The sequence below is a fragment of the Choloepus didactylus genome, chromosome 17, assembly GCF_015220235.1.
Source record: "Choloepus didactylus isolate mChoDid1 chromosome 17, mChoDid1.pri, whole genome shotgun sequence".
In the NCBI taxonomy this organism is placed as follows: domain Eukaryota; kingdom Metazoa; phylum Chordata; class Mammalia; order Pilosa; family Megalonychidae; genus Choloepus; species Choloepus didactylus.
This window is the reverse complement of record NC_051323.1, coordinates 63,924,548-63,940,709: the sequence shown is the minus strand read 5'-3', so window position 1 is coordinate 63,940,709 and position 16,162 is coordinate 63,924,548. Positions and strand designations below refer to the sequence as shown.

Below are 16,162 nucleotides of genomic sequence, written 5' to 3'. Positions count from 1 at the left end.
GGGCTAAAAATAACTACTAGAATGAGATAAGCTTGGCATATAGATAGTACACAGGATAAAAATAAACACTAGGTGATTTACAATTTGTAAAATAGAGAATAAGGATTATTAGGCTTTTGATGGGAAGATGAAGCTTGAAATAAGCTGTTTATTTTGAATTATATTGTGAAACTGATTATTCACAACTCAGTGGGTGTGGACTACTTCTTTACTATTTTAATATTACAGTTTTGATAGTGCTCTTCAGTCTGTGAAATCTTCTGTGGGTGGAAATGATGAACTCTCAGCTACTTTCTCAGAAATGAAAGGACATTTCTACTTGCATGCTGGTTCTCTGCTTCTGAAGATGGCTCAGCATAGTGATGTACAGTGGCGAGCTCTTTCTGAGCTGGCTGCATTGTGTTACCTCATAGCATTTCAGGTAAACCTTTTCTCATTTTGGGTGTCGTTGATATTTCATTCAGATTCTGCTGTGTTTCACATGTGGTTGTGCCATGGTGTAATGAAAATCTGTCAGTACACCTCTAGACTTAAAGTTAAAATGGAGTAGTTAATTTGATAGGTAAAAAATAAGATTTACACAATACTGATGATGCTGGTGCAATAGGCACTTTGATGAATTGCTGGTGGCAGTTACAATGCTATAACTTACTTGAAGAGCAGTTTGAAGAGCTTTAATCTTTTTACTCCACTATTTCTGAGATCCCCCAGTGATATCGAATAGGGATAAAGCTTTATTCAAAAGGATAGCATGACTTGGATGAAAACCTGAACAGATAAATTTGGGGGTATGGTTATGTGGACTATGATAGAAGAATGTGATTATCACAGGCATTTTAATATGTTACTTGAAAAATGTGTAGGTATGACACTTTCTATAATATATGACAGTACATTATATATAACAATATGTTTATTACATCTGAGAAATCATAAAACTTTTCCACAGAATATGACAGGAAGGGAATTGGCCAAATGTCAACCATTGTTTTTAGATCATGGGACGCTGGCTAATATCCCTACCCCAATCCATTTTTGTAATTGTAATATTTTCTCTAATAAGCTTGCATTACTTCTCATATAAAAGGAAATAAGCAGTCTCCCCAAAAAGCATTAAGCTAGGCTTACAAAAATGATTGTTAGCTTTATAAAAAGATCTTTTGCTTGGGACAAATAAAAGATCCCCTGTATTCACTATAGAGATACTTGTAGAGAAGCTTCCTCTATCTAGTTCAGATTGTGTGCCTCTTTTAAAAACACTGTTGATTCAGCCCACAATGTTAAGTGCTGTTTGTTCAGCAGATGCTTTTAGGTTCATAAGGAATATGTTTATTAGTGAAAATTGGTGAAGTTAATGAAGTTCACTAATTTACATAAATGTTAAAAGTTTTTTGTGGTGCTTGATGTTTTTATAGAAATCCTTAAGTATAACTGATAGTTTTCTAAATTTGAATGGAAACTTTAAAATTTATTTTAAAAATTTAATATATATTTTTAAAGTTGATATACAGTCAGCTATTTTAAACTGAAATTTGACTAATAAAAAAATCTTCCTTTTAACCCATTGACTCAGATCTCCATTTTTAGAAGGCAACTACTGTTAACAGTTTCTTGGGTATTGAAAAATAGTCTTTGCATACAAATCATATAATATATCCTTTCTCTACATTAAAAAGTATTTTTTATCCCAGAGTTGTACTGCTGAATACCTTGATTTTTGTTTTGGCATTTTTGCATTGTTTCATTTTAGCACATAGACATCTTCCTCAGTCTTCTTTTTTTCCTTGAACTTCCACATATTTCCATTGAATGGATTTATAGTGGAAAACTCTTGGATGCTTTGATTTTTATTAAGTTTTTATTAAAGCTTAATTACCAATTGATAATTGAAAATCGATAGTATTAAAAGGAGGTTATGGGCTGGAATAAGGGTCCTTAAGGAGTCATGGCAGGTTGACCTTCTATTAGACTCCTGATCAGGGAATTCTATAGTTTAGTAAGTATATTTCTGTTAGGAATTTAATAAAGTTTGTCTTGAAACACACACACACTCAAACACACTCACTTATATCCCTTTTCCTCTAAAAACAAAATATTCTGAGCATTCTTTTTACTTGTATTTCCATGAAATATATCTTGGAGATATTTCTGTAGTAGATATAAAGAACATTCTTTCTTGTGTTGATGGTTGCATATTATTCCATTGTATGGATGCACCAAAGCTTTCTTTGTTTTTTTTTTTTAAGTCAATACCCTAAAACCAGGACATTAGGTTGTTTCTACTTTTTGTTATGCTATTTCAAATAATTCAGCAAAGAGTAGCTTGTACCATTTCACATGTGAAAATTTATGTGTAGAATAAATTACTGAAAGAATAATTACAGGATCAAAGTACAGCATATGCCAAATTTCCACCCTCACAGAGATATTGCCAAATTATACTTCTACCAGCAATTAGAAAGTCATTAAAGATTTGAAGGTGGCTATTCCAACCACCCATACAGTTAGTTACTTTTAGGATATCTTCAGTTAAGTGGTCATTGCCTGTGACTGAACATTTTCAGTGATGAGCATTCACTACTTTTCAAGGTTCATTGGATCTTTGGATATTCCTGGTACTACCTTATACAGAGTTAAAAATAACTCTTGATGCTATTTTACATTGGTCTTGTTTTTTCTTTTGGTACTATTTAAAACATCTAATCCTTTTACAAGATAATTCTCTTAATATATAAAGGCAGCTATTGTGTCTTTTCATCATTCTATTTATTCATCACTTTTTCAGCTCTTCTTTGTGGATAGGGCTTGAAGTCCTTTTATTCTCTTGGTTATCCGTAGTTTATCCCAGTGGATCCCAGTTTATCCATACTCTTTGAAATTGTGCTATCCACAGTATAGAATTTCTGAGTATGATTTGACCATTGTTGTGTATGTAGGGCTGTCATGTTTTCTGCTGTAGTTTTATTTATGCAGACTAAAAAAAAAAATTTAATTTTCTATTTTTTGAATGTATTTTTAGTAGACAGTAATTTCTCACAAGTGCTTTTTTTAGGCGTCTCTCATACTTTATTAAAATTCCTTGGTTTTTGCAGTTTGCTTTTTCAACTCAGTTTAACCAATGGTGAACTGTTTATTATCAAAAAAGTACAATGTAATAGAAAGCATCATCTTGCTATTAGAAAAATGGCTATCACAGAATTAAGGTCTTTAATTCTAAAATTATTAGGTTCCAAGACCAAAGACTAAACTAATAAAAGGAGAAGCTGGACAAAACCTACTGGAAATGATGGCCTGTGATCGTCTGAGCCAATCAGGTAATAGTATGTTTAATTGATTTAATTTAAAAGAAAAAGAAAATTTCTTTGTTAAGGGCATATCTTATGATTAAAATCTCTGTCTGTTCCATGGATAGTTTGTCAAAATCATTTGTTTCTCTTTGCCATATGTTAGATCAGGGCAATCAGTATGGAATGAATCAAAAGAAAAATATATTCTTTAAGAGGAACAAATGTTTGATATTGTTTGTTCTCTGATAGAAATAACTCCTTAACTCCTCCTTTATCTGACTGCTGGAGCCTCCATCCTGAATATTTCAAAGCACTTCTTGAACTAATTTAAAGCATTTCTTTCCAGCTATTTAATATGTGGTTGTAAAGCACTCTGTGGGGATATAAAGATGAAGAAGATACAGATCTATCTCTTGTAGAGCTGACAGTGTAGTGAGGAAGATAGGAGATATTTACTCACATTTTATTAAGTTTTTGGAATTTGTAGATTTATTCCCAGTTTCAGTTGTTTTGGAATGGATCCTAAAGATCTGTTACATATTTATAATTTTGCAAAGGTACAATTTTCAAGGAATTCATGGAGTCTTGAACTGAAGCAGAAGCCTAATACTTTCTGTAGGGGTTAGTTTTTATATACAAATTGAATGAACTTTCTAGAAAGCAAGAAGTAGTATTAAATCAAAGTTGTTGTAGGCTTTGGTCTATAGTTAGTCAGTTGGTCAGAGGAATCAAGGCAGTGTTTATATTGTTCCACTATCCCACAGCTTAATTCTGTTTGTGGGAGTTAGACTTGAAGAGACTTTCTAGGTTTTTTGTTCTATATGTACCCCTTCCACCTTTGCAGAGCTTGTCATGGGTACCAAGCGTGGTTAGTAAAATGAACTGTGTTTTTTATGCCTTTGATCTGGGCATTCCAGGCAGTATCTCTGACAAGCTTGCTGAGAAACACTAATTTGGTGGTAACCAAACCTGATTGGCCAGCAGAACTAACCCTGAGGTTTGGTGGTAACCAAACCTGATTGGCCAGCAGAACTAACCCTGAGGAGGTTTTTTTAAAAACAGTTTTATTGAGCTATAATTCACATACTATACAATTCACCTACTTAAAGCATATAATTCAGTGGTTTCAAATATGTCCACAGAATTACACAGTCATCACCACAGTCAATTTTAGAACATTTTCATTGCCCCATACAGAAACCCCATCTTCATTAGCAGATACTTCCCATTTTCCCCCAAACCCCCCAGCACTAGGCAGTCAATCACCAATTTGCTTTCTGTGTTTATAGAGTTATCTATTCTGTACATTTCATATAAAGGAATCATATACCCTGTGGTCTTTTGTGACTGGCTTCTTTGACTTAACATGATGTTTTCAAGGTTTATCTATATTGTAGCATATACCAGTTCTTCAGCCAAGGAGTTTTTTTTTTCCCCCCACATAAAAAATTATTTTATTTTGGCTACAATAATAATACATCTTTTTGCAGCACAATATTAGAAAATATAGTTAATCATAAATTAGGAAACTAAATTCTATAAACTACCCAGAGATTACCATTCCTAACATTTGGTGTATGTTCTCCCAGACTTTTCCCTTCTGTTACAACATTTTCAACAAAAATTAAATTATAGAGTAATTTGCAATTCTTTTTTTTCCCCTTCACTTAACCAGTTTTTAAAAAAAAAAAAATTTAATATTTTTTATTGTGAAACTTAACATATATACAGAACAGTGATAACTTTCAAAGTGTGATTTAGCAAGTGGTTTGAGAGCAAATTTCATAGAATGTTATGGGTTACACTTCCACAGTTTCAGTTATTTGCTTATTGTGAAATACAGGATACATGCAGAAAGGTGATAACTTTCAAAGTACAATTTATCGAGTAGCTATAGAGCAAATTTTGAAGAATGTTATGGGTTACAGTTCCACCATTTCAATTATTTCCTTCTAGCTATTCTGATACCCTGCATCTAAAAAGATGTATATTTATATAAAGATTCAGTATTCGTAGTCCTTTTGTTAAATCCTATCTTGTTTGTTGCTCTCCTTTCCTCTTATTGAATCACTTTCTTGATCTTCGGGGTGTCTAGGCAGTGACCACCCTGACTTGTTCATATTAAAAAGGGGTGTCAACATTATGGGGAAGGAGGCTGCATCTGGTTGATGTTCTTAAAGAGGCTATTGCCTCTGGGTTTTATGACTGTCTGGCATAGGAACACTCTGTTAGATTTAAGTTTCTGAAAAATACTCTTATTGAGTGAAACTTTCATGGAGTCCCAAGGAGTGTTTTAAAAATAGATTTCTTGTTCTTTTATTGTATGTTTGTTTTCTTTTTATCTTTTTTTTTCATACAGTTGATTTAAAAAAGAAGGGAAAGTTAAAAAAAAAAAAAGAAAGAAAGAAAAACAAGGAAAAAAAAATGATGTAGTGCCCCCTTGAGGAGCCTGTGGAGAATGCAGGGGTATTCGCCTACCCCGCCTCCATGGTTGCTAACATGACCACAGACATAGGGGACTGGTGGTTTGATGGGTTGAGCCCTCTACCATAAGTTTTACCCTTGGGAAGACGGTTGCTGCAAAGGAGAGGCTAGGCCTCCCTATATTTGTGCCTAAGAGTCTCCTCCTGAATGCCTCTTTGTTGCTCAGATGTGGCCCTCTCTCTCTGGCTAAGCCAACTTGAAAGGTGAAATCACTGCCCTCCCCCCTACGTGGGATCAGACACCCAGGGGAGTGAATCTCCCTGGCAACGTGGAATATGACTCCCGGGGAGGAATGTAGACCTGGCATCGTGGGACGGAGAACATCTTCTTGACCAAAAGGGGGATGTGAAAGGAAATGAAATAAGCTTCAGTGGCAGAGAGATTCCAAAACGAGCCGAGAGGTCACTCTGGTGGGCACTCTTATGCACACTTTAGACAACCCTTTTTAGGTTCTAAAGAATTGGGGTAGCTGGTGGTGGATACCTGAAACTATCAAACTACAACCCAGAACCCATGAATCTCGAAGACAGTTGTATAAAAATGTAGCTTATGAGGGGTGACAATGGGATTGGGAAAGCCATAAGGACCACACTCCACTTTGTCTAGTTTATGGATGGATGAGTAGAAAAATAGGGGAAGGAAACAAACAGACAAAGGTACCCAGTGTTCTTTTTTACTTCAATTGCTCTTTTTCACTCTAATTATTATTCTTGTTATTTTTGTGTGTGTGCTAATGAAGGTGTCAGGGATTGATTTAGGTGATGAATGTACAACTATGTAATGGTACTGTAAACAATCGAAAGTACGATTTGTTTTGTATGACTGCGTGGTATGTGAATATATCTCAATAAAATGATTAAAAAAAAAAATAGATTTCTTATCCCAAACCTATGGAATCAGAATCTCTGGGAACAGGGCCTAGAAATAAATATTTCTTAAAAGTTATTTAAAGGATGATTCTGATCAGCTAGGTTTAGAAATCAGTGTATCAGACCAAAGAATTAGAGCTTGGTCCTGCTTCCCTAATAGTAATTTACATTCCAGACTTTTCCATCTAAAATTTAAATATTTTAGCCATTTTTCATGCACATTTCTCTAGCATCTTTTTTTCCTTTCATTTTACTATACTATGTAGACAGAGTTGCTATTAAACATGTAATCTCTCTTTTCTATGTAAGTTCTCTTTTGGTTGTCTGGATGTGGTTATGGTTGGAGGGTTAAGTTTGAGATAATCGTGTTATTTCTCCTTCAGGCATATGAATGAAACTAGAGAGATGTGAGTAAATACAACCTAAATTTTAAAAGTGATGGGAATAACAATTTGTTTTTCAGGGCACATGCTACTAAACTTGAGTCATGGCAAGCAAGATTTTTTAAAGGAGGTTGTGGAGTCTTTTGCCAATAAATGTGGGCAGTCTGCTTTATATGATGCTCTGTTTTCTAGTCAGTCACCTAAGGATAGATCTTTCCTTGGTAGCGATGATATTGGAAACATAAATGTACAAGCACCAGAGCCTGATGATCTGGCTAGATATGATATTGGTAAGTTGTATCTTTCACAAGGAAATATTCTGCATCTTAATTCTTTTATATTAGTAGGAAAACAAAAGCAAAAAGGAAAATAAACAGCCTGTGATCTCATGTAATGATTTAATATTTTCCTGTATTCCTTTGAGGTTTTTGAGGGGACAGTGGAGGGTTGCATATATGTATATTTTTAAATAGCTGTTTATTCCATAGAATTTGTATTAAAACTTTCAATAAATGTCACTTTTAATGGTGATATAATCTGTTATAAAATTTACTTAGCACTTTATTCTTCGGCATCCAAGTTGTTTCCAGTTTTTCAATTATTAAAAATAATACTCATTGAAAACTTTAATATAAAACTGTCTGCATGTCATATTATTTCCATGTAGATTCCTAAAAACAGAACCACAAACATTTCAGGATGAACATTTTTAATAAGGCTCCTGCAAGTTGCCATATTGCCAGAAGGATTGTACCTCTTTATACTTCCAGAAGCCCACAACTTTTTCAGGATTGAATTTCGTTTTTATAGATGAAAAGATCCCTTTACTAGCCTAATAGTACAGATTAATGTAGTAGTATTCCATTGTTTTAATGACTCTTTACTGAAAGGAAAATTATTATTTCAAGATTTTTTGTTGAGCGGATGTTCTTTATCTGTTCTCTGTTAGTAGATACTGTCCTGTAGTGAGTCTCCTATAGATGGACTTGAAGGCACAGGAAACTTTCTCCAAATTAACTATTTTTATTACATTTTCTAGATGTGTGAATGCATTTAATAAGAGCAAAGAGATTTCAACCAGCTATGATAGAGAAAAGCAGTTGTAAAATTAAGATACATTTAGTATGAATCAGTTGTTTGTTTGCAAACTTATGGTACAAAAAAAATTTTCCAAAGCTCAAGCCATTTTCCCCCTTTATTTCAGGTGCTATTCGGGCACATAATGGTAGTCTTCAGCACCTTACCTGGCTTGGCTTACAGTGGAATTCCTTGCCTACCTTACCTGCAGTTCGGAAATGGCTCAAACAGCTTTTTCATCACTTGCCCCAGGAAACCTCAAGGCTTGAAACAAACGCACCTGAATCGATATGTATTTTAGATCTTGAAGTAAGGAAAGATTTTAACAAATAAAATATTTTCAGTTTTGTTTAATTATTTTCTAACTTGAATTTTTTTTTTAAATAGGTATTTCTCCTTGGAGTAATATATACTAGCCACTTACAATTAAAGGAGAAATATAATTCTCAGTACAGCTCCTATCAACCATTATGCTTGCCACTTCCTGTGTGTAAACAACTTTGTACAGAAAGACAAAAATCTTGGTGGGATGCAGTTTGTAATCTGATATACAGAAAAGCAATGTAAGTAGTAAAGCAAAAACATTCCTTTAACATATTGCCTGGGTTTTACTAGGGATTTACTATGTCATGTGACGATTTAACTTAATTCTCATGTGATGATTAACATACATTGAAGTGTTGAATTATATGTTTGTAAAGCAATTTTGTTAAACTTTTTTTAGACCTGGAACCTCAGCAAAATTGCGACTTCTAGTTCAACATGAAATAAACACCCTAAGGGGTCAGGAAAAACACGGCCTTCAGCCTGCTCTGCTTATATATTGGGCAAAGTGTCTTCAGAAAACGGTGAGTTCGTTGAAATGTAAGCAGATTTTAGGAACATGACCTTAGTTTTTGCAAATAATAAACTTTTAATTGAAAGTCTGTTAGTTCTGTAAACAGTAGTAGCTTAGATTATGCCAGGTGAAATGTATTTGTTAATCTTGCAACAAAGTAGTTAATATAGTTAATATATAAGCATTTAGAACAGTTTCTGGTACATGGTAACTGCTGGATAACTATTAGCTATTGCCCAGAACATATTAAATGCCAAAAAAGTAGTAGCTGTTTTTATGATTACTTAATAATTTGTTCCTATCATTGTTTTCCAGCCTGAAATTTTTTTCATGTTAGACAGTAATAGCTTTCATAGGTAAGGATAGTATAGATTTTTCTAAATATTTGAAGTCTATTTTCTGGAAGGATTAGGTATAGATGGCTGGTCCTTTAACCAAATGGTCACACAGAGAGCCAAATTTTAGCTCTCTAAAAATGGCAGCTCCTAAAAAATAGATTGGACTGCCTCATTAGGTAGTCTCATTGAAAGTATTTAAAAGTTGGGTTTGAAATGATCACGGGTATTACAGTTGTTAGTTATTCCAGTATTTGGGAGGTTGAGCAAATAAGTCTGGGGATTCCATTTGGCTTTAATGTAATTTTTTTTTCTTTTTTCCTTTTTTTTAAATTAGAGAATTTGTAGGTTTAAAGAAAAATAACGCGTAAAATAAAGAGTTCCCATTTACCACCCTATTATTAACACCTTGCATTAGGTGGTACGTTTGTTACAATTAGTGAAAGAACATTTTTATAATTGTCCTGTTACTATCCATAGTTTACTTTGGCTTTGATATAATTTTTTTAGCACTATAGAGATTTTTTAAATGATATATAAGTTCAGAGAATAATATAACACTAATGTATTTGCCACATAGATTTAAATGTTAACATTTTACCATATTTTCTTCATACTTTTTTTAAAGAAATAAAAAATTATAGAGAGCTGAAGTCCTCCCCTTCTCATCCTAGATACCAGTCTCCTCCTTTTCTTGCCTCTAAAATTGGTGCATATCCTTCCATTCCATATTGTTCTTATTTGTAAATTTTGTGTTCTTAAGTTTATGTGTAATAAAGTATTGTTTTATGTATTGAAAATGTTCCACATTGGTACCATACTATAAATATAATTTTGAACTTGCTTTCTTCAATTTTTTAAATTCAATTTTATTGAGATATGTTCACATACCATACAGTCATCCCCAGTGTACAATCAGTTGTTCACAGCACCATTATCTAGCTGTGCATTCATCACCACATTCAATTTTTTGAACATTTTCATTACCATACACAAAAAAGAATAAGAATAAAAGTGAAAAAGAACACCCAAAACATCTCATCTCCCCCACCCCTTCCTATTATTCATTTACTTTTTTCTTCATTTTTCTGTTCATCTGTCCATACACTGTATGAAGGGGGTGGGAGCCACGAAGTTTTCATAATCACACAGTCACACAGTGTAAGCGATGCAGTTCTACAGTAGTCTTCAAGAATCAAGACTATTGGGTTGCAGTTCAGCAGTTTCAGGTATTTCCTTCTAGTTATTCCAGTACACTAAAAACTAAAAAGGGATAGCTATATAAGGCATAAGAATAACCTCCAGAATGATCTCTTGAGTTTGAGATCTCTCAGCCACAGAAACTTGATTTTGTTTCATTTCACTTCCCCCTTTTGTTCCAAGAAAGCTTTCTCAATCCCACAATGCCAGAGCCAAGTTTATCCCTGCAAGTCATGTTCCATATTGCCAGGGAGATCCACACCCCTGGGAGTCATGTCCCACATAGGGGGGAGGGCAGTGAGTTTACCTGCAGAGTTGGCTTAGAGAGAGAGGCCACATCTGAGCAACAAAAGAGGTTCTCTGGTGGTGACTCTTAGTCACAATTTTAAGTAGGCTTAGCCCCTCTCCCTTGTAGTAACAAACTTCATAAGGGCAAGCCCCAAGATTGAGGGATTGGCCTTCTAGTTTGGTAGCCCCCAATGCTTGTGAGAATATCATTAATTCCCCAGGTGGGGAAATTTAGTATTTCCACATTTTCCCCCAGTCCCCCAAGGGGGCTTTGCATGTACATCTTCATTCTCTGCCAGAATTGTTCTAGGATGTATTAGGGTGTCACAGTAACTTGCGCAAACCAGCCGGATCTCACTCCCCAATCAGTGCTCCATGTAATTTTGTTGTTTGGATAAACTGACCATCCAAGTCAAATTATGTAATGTGTTACAAAAAATATAAATCTTGCACCTAATAAAAATCTCTTCCTTTGGTCCCACACAGAAGTTCAAGCTTCAAAAATGTCAATATCATCCTTTTCCCTTCAGTCTGATTTACCTGAGTCCTAATCAAGTCTAGTTTGTTCATATCTCTAATTGAAGTCTGATTTCTTTTTTCAGATTCTTTAACATTTGCTGAATGGGGTAATACTGACATTCGTAGCTGCCAGACTCTGGCTCTGAGTCTCAGGTGTCACACAGATTCCCAAAGTTCCAGGGACTGACCAGGTTGCACACAAAGAGCTCAGCATCTCGGAATTTAGAAATAACTGTTAACAGCTCATGAATAGGTATAACTGTTGTAAGAGCTTACAACCTAGGAACCTTTACAATAAGCCTTCCCCTGATAACCTATGCTCCCAGACTCAATTCTCAGAGTTTGCACATTATATTTAGCCCATATTAGTGAGGCATTATAATATTTTTCTTTTCATTTCTGGTTTATTTCCCACAACATCTTGTCCTCAATGTCCATTCACCTCACAACTTCATTCCTTCTTGTAGCAGCTCAATATTCCATTCAGATTGCCATTCCATTCATCAGCTGATGTACCCTTAGGCCACCTCCATCCATTGCAAATTGTGGATACTGACACCATAAACCCCACTGTGCAAATGTCCCTTCATGTCCCTCTTTTCCCTTCTTCCATGTATATACCTGGTAACCAAGTTGCAGGACCATATGGCAACCCTACACTTAGCTTCCTGTGGAAATACCACACTGCTCTCCAGATGGGCTGCACCATTCTACTCCCCCACCACCGGTGATTAGGTATATCCCTTTCTCTACATTTTCTCCAGCACTTGTATCCCTATGATTATTTTTTAGATGCTTTTATTCACACACCATACATTCCATCCTAAGTAAACAGTCAGTAGTTCCCTGTATAATCACATAGTTATGCATTCACCACCATTATCTATAAAGGACATTTCCATTTCTTCCACAAAGAAGGAGGAAAAGGCGAAAAAAGTAAAAGGAAAAAAGAAGAAAGAAAAATGACAACTAAAAAGCAACAAAAGAAAAAACAAAATACAATAAAAAAAGTCAGACAACACCACCAACACCAAGAATCCCCATACCCCCCTCCCTTATATCCTCCTCTTATAGACATTTAGCTTTGGTATATTGCATTTGATACAATTAGTGGAAGCATATTATACTGTTAACTATAAACTCTAGTTGCATTGATTGCATTTTTTACTCCAGAACCACCCCGTTTTTAACACCTTGCAAAGTTGACGTTCATTTGTCCTCCCTCATTTAAAAACATATTTGTACATTTAATCACAATCACTGACCACTCTAGGTTTCACTAAGTTATACAGTCCCAGTCTTTATCTTCTATCCTTCTCCCTGTCATCCTACCTGCCCTAACCTTCCTTTCTCAGCCTTACTCACAGTCGTCTTTGTTCAGTGTACTTACATTATGTCTTCTTTATATCCTGTATCTCAATTGAAGTGTAAGTTTCTTCTTTGCCTGGGCCACATCTTTGTTTTTCCTAAGGTGACTCAAAATCTTTTGTTGTCTTGGCATCTGGTTTCCTTGATTATCCCAATCAGATTTTCCCAGAGCAGATGGGCCCAGGTCTCAGGAGGAAGATGTAATCAGTATCAAGTTTCCTTGAGGAGCAGGTTGTCCTACTTTCCTGTGAGGCCTCTAGACTTGGTGTTTTTCCTGTCCTGCTGAACAGGTGGTGCTTGTCAGCCTGCAGCTCCCACCAGCATAAAAAGGTGCAGTCCCTTTAATTCACAGTGGACCCTGTCCTGGCCAGGGGTTGAGGGTGTCAGAAGCCAAGCTTAGGTTGTTTCTGGTTTGTTTGTTTTCCGCCAGGCCCTGGGTCTGAGTTCTCTGAGGGAGGGCTGCCACTTGACCTGGACCCTTCTCTGCTTCCCCTTTTCTTAGGGGAGATGCCTATTCCCCCCCACCCCAGGAGTTCTCTTCTACACTTGAATTCGTCCTTTGTCTCTCTGACTTTTTTTAACTCCACCCTTGCCTGGGTCAGCACTGACAACTGAAACTGTCTGAGGCTTTCTCTAATGAGCTGTTTAGAATGAGAGGGAAAAAAAGGAAAAAGAGCAAGAGTCCCTTTTCAGAGCCAGTCCCCAGCCCCTCAGTTTTGCCAGTCAACTAGAGTTTGTGCCCAGTTCTCTATACCCCTTTTCTTGGAACACATCTGTTTTCTGGAATTCTGAGCTCAGCCATCTCCAAAAGCTTCTGTTTTTGTTTAGTTATGTGTGTGTGTCTGTGTGTGTGTACTTTTTTTTTTTTTTTCCCAGCCCTGCCTCCTCTCTGCAGGGAGGGACCAGGGCTTGTCTGTGCTTGTAGGTTATATTCAGTAGTCCAACTTCATTAAATTAAAACCACACTTGGAGCTTGGTTGAGCTACATTCCCTTGCTTCCAGCAGGGACTGCTGCTTTCTTCCACAACGAAGTTTTGTAATTCAGCCTCCCGTGCCAGTGGGGAGGGGCACCAGCTCTGTAGTTTTACTCGCAGTTTTTATGCTGCGATCTCAGCTGTTCCACCCATTCCTGACTGGTGTACTATATGTGAGCAGTCATGGATGTTGACATCCCCAACAGTTGTTCCAGACTACTAGTTGTTCGGCCATTTACTAGTTGCTCTAGAGGACTAACTAAATTCCACACCTCTCTATGCTGCCATCTTGCCCCTGGCTTTGATATGATTTTAACCAATTGTTATAACCCTTTGTAAATGAGTTTTAGATGTGATGATCTGTGTTCCTTAGGTTGTCTGCTTCTAACTTTGTATTTTAGGGCAGCAGTCTTAATTCTTTTTATGATCAACGGGAGTATATAGGCAGAAGTGTTCATTATTGGAAGAAAGTTTTGCCATTGTTGAAGATAATCAAAAAGAAGAACAGTATTCCTGAACCTACTGATCCTTTGTTTAAACATTTTCATAGTGCAGACATTCAGGTAAGAAAGAATCCCTTTGTGAATTAGTGGAGATACAGGATTTCTAGTTATAATAAAGAAGTATAGACTGCTTATTTAACTGGCTGGCTATTTAATGGTAGTCTTTTTTTTTTCTCAATCCATAAGTTTCCACAAATAAATTATGACAGAAGAGAATAACGACATATTAATCCCATTAGATCATTAAAAAATGGTAAATCATTTAGTTTTGATATTCTGAGTAGAGGCAATTTGGCTAAGAATTATCTAAATGTGTTTAGGCATCTGAAATTGGTGAATATGAAGAAGCAGCACAGATAACATTTGCTATATTGGATGCAGTTAATGGAAATTTAGAAGATGCTATGACTGCTTTCGAATCTATAAAAAACGTTGTTTCTTACTGGAATCTTGCTCTGGTAAGTAGATATGGTACTCAAATTAAAATTTTTTGTTTTAAAAACTAGTTGTTTCATAAAAGCACTCTTCGTTTAGATTTTTCACAGGAAAGCAGAAGACATTGAAAATGATGCTCTTTCTCCTGAAGAACAAGAAGAATGCAAAAATTATTTGAGAAAGACCAGGGACTACCTAATAAAAATTTTAGATGATAGCGATTCAGATCTTTCAGTGGTCGAGAAAGTAAGTTGCAGGTTTTTGCCTGTACTTTCTTATTGATAATTGGGTGGTCAATATTTTGCCTTGGATATATATTTCAGTAATTTCAAAAATGCTTGGAAATAAATTTCATAATACAAGGACTATGTGTGTACATAAGTGTTTAATTTGCACAGTGCTTTTGTCTTAGGTCTCATGCTCTTTTTAAAACTTAGGTATATATTCTTAAATAAGTACTTCTTGGGGAATTAGGAAAGGTTTCTGGGGTAGGGCACCAGGGTTATCTTGGCGATGTAGTGAAAACAAATTTTGCAGCCTAAGTACTAGTTCTTAATGAATTTGGCAGTTTACCATTTTGCTGAAATTCAGAGTTGTTGCTGACAATTTCGGAAGCATTTCTTTTTATCCTTATAATATGCTGTGGATTGTGTATTTCTATCTCTTGGCAGTTTTGACAGTGTCATGATGTTGTCAACTTCAATTACATGTAACATATTTTGTTGATGAATTTGTAATGCTGTCCTGCATTAGGATTTATATTGTCTAGTGCATTCTAGCATCTATATGTATTTCTCTCCCCATTCAAAATCCATAGAAAACATTGGTAATTTACTTACTTTGTTCCCTTGGAAAAATTTCCCAAGTTAACATTCTTTTACCATTATCATATCTAACAGAAATAATAGAAACAGCATGGACTTTAGAATTAAAAGGCTTTAGTTATAATAGTTGAGAGAATTAGAAAGCTCTTCCACATGTATTATTATTTAAAGTATAAAGTACTTTACAAAAGTGAGAAAAATGTAAATAAATTAGTAGGAAGAAAACTTCATATTTATTTCAGTTCTTCAGTAATTTTGGAAGCTAAACCCCTGGAGTAATGCTTTCTGTTTTTAGTTACCCGTGCCCCTGGAGTCTGTAAAAGAGATGCTTAGTTCAGTTATGCAAGAACTTGACGACTATTGTGAAGGAGGTCCTCTTTATAAAAATGGTTCTTTGCGAAATATAGATTCAGAAATAAAACATTCTACACCATCTCCCACCAAATATTCTCTGTCACCAAGTAAAAGCTACAAGGTAAGTATGAAAGAAATGAATCATTCCATTGTGGAGTATGTTTCTGTTCTAAATTTTCTAAATGCTGGTATTTTTTTGTTTTTTAGTATTCTCCCAAGACACCACCTCGTTGGGCAGAGGATCAAAATTCTTTGCTGAAAATGATATGCCAACAAGTAGAAGCAATTAAGGTAAATGACTTAATTTCTTTAAACAGTGCCTGTTTTATTGCAAGATTTCTTTACTGACTGCTCTCATTTCTTTCTAAAACTGGGCAAAAGGTCCCCTGGCTATGCTGCCTTGGAGTCATATCATGTGTTATGT

At 35.4% G+C, this 16,162-nt stretch overlaps 1 protein-coding gene across 5 annotated transcripts in view; it reads left to right on the top strand.

Annotated features, from left to right (window-relative positions):
* The window catches only part of RANBP2 (RAN binding protein 2), a 69,083-nt gene that overhangs the window by 20,014 nt on the left and 32,907 nt on the right, over window positions 1-16,162 (top strand). For all 5 annotated transcript variants that reach the window (XM_037807141.1, XM_037807142.1, XM_037807140.1 and 2 more), the window contains exons 7-17: window positions 229-421; window positions 3,227-3,314; window positions 7,104-7,313; window positions 8,228-8,409; window positions 8,488-8,663; window positions 8,825-8,948; window positions 14,024-14,185; window positions 14,446-14,583; window positions 14,660-14,806; window positions 15,680-15,859; window positions 15,946-16,029. In XM_037807141.1, coding sequence (XP_037663069.1) covers window positions 229-421; window positions 3,227-3,314; window positions 7,104-7,313; window positions 8,228-8,409; window positions 8,488-8,663; window positions 8,825-8,948; window positions 14,024-14,185; window positions 14,446-14,583; window positions 14,660-14,806; window positions 15,680-15,859; window positions 15,946-16,029 — 1,684 coding nt within the window. The remainder of the gene's footprint in view (window positions 1-228; window positions 422-3,226; window positions 3,315-7,103; window positions 7,314-8,227; window positions 8,410-8,487; window positions 8,664-8,824; window positions 8,949-14,023; window positions 14,186-14,445; window positions 14,584-14,659; window positions 14,807-15,679; window positions 15,860-15,945; window positions 16,030-16,162) is intronic.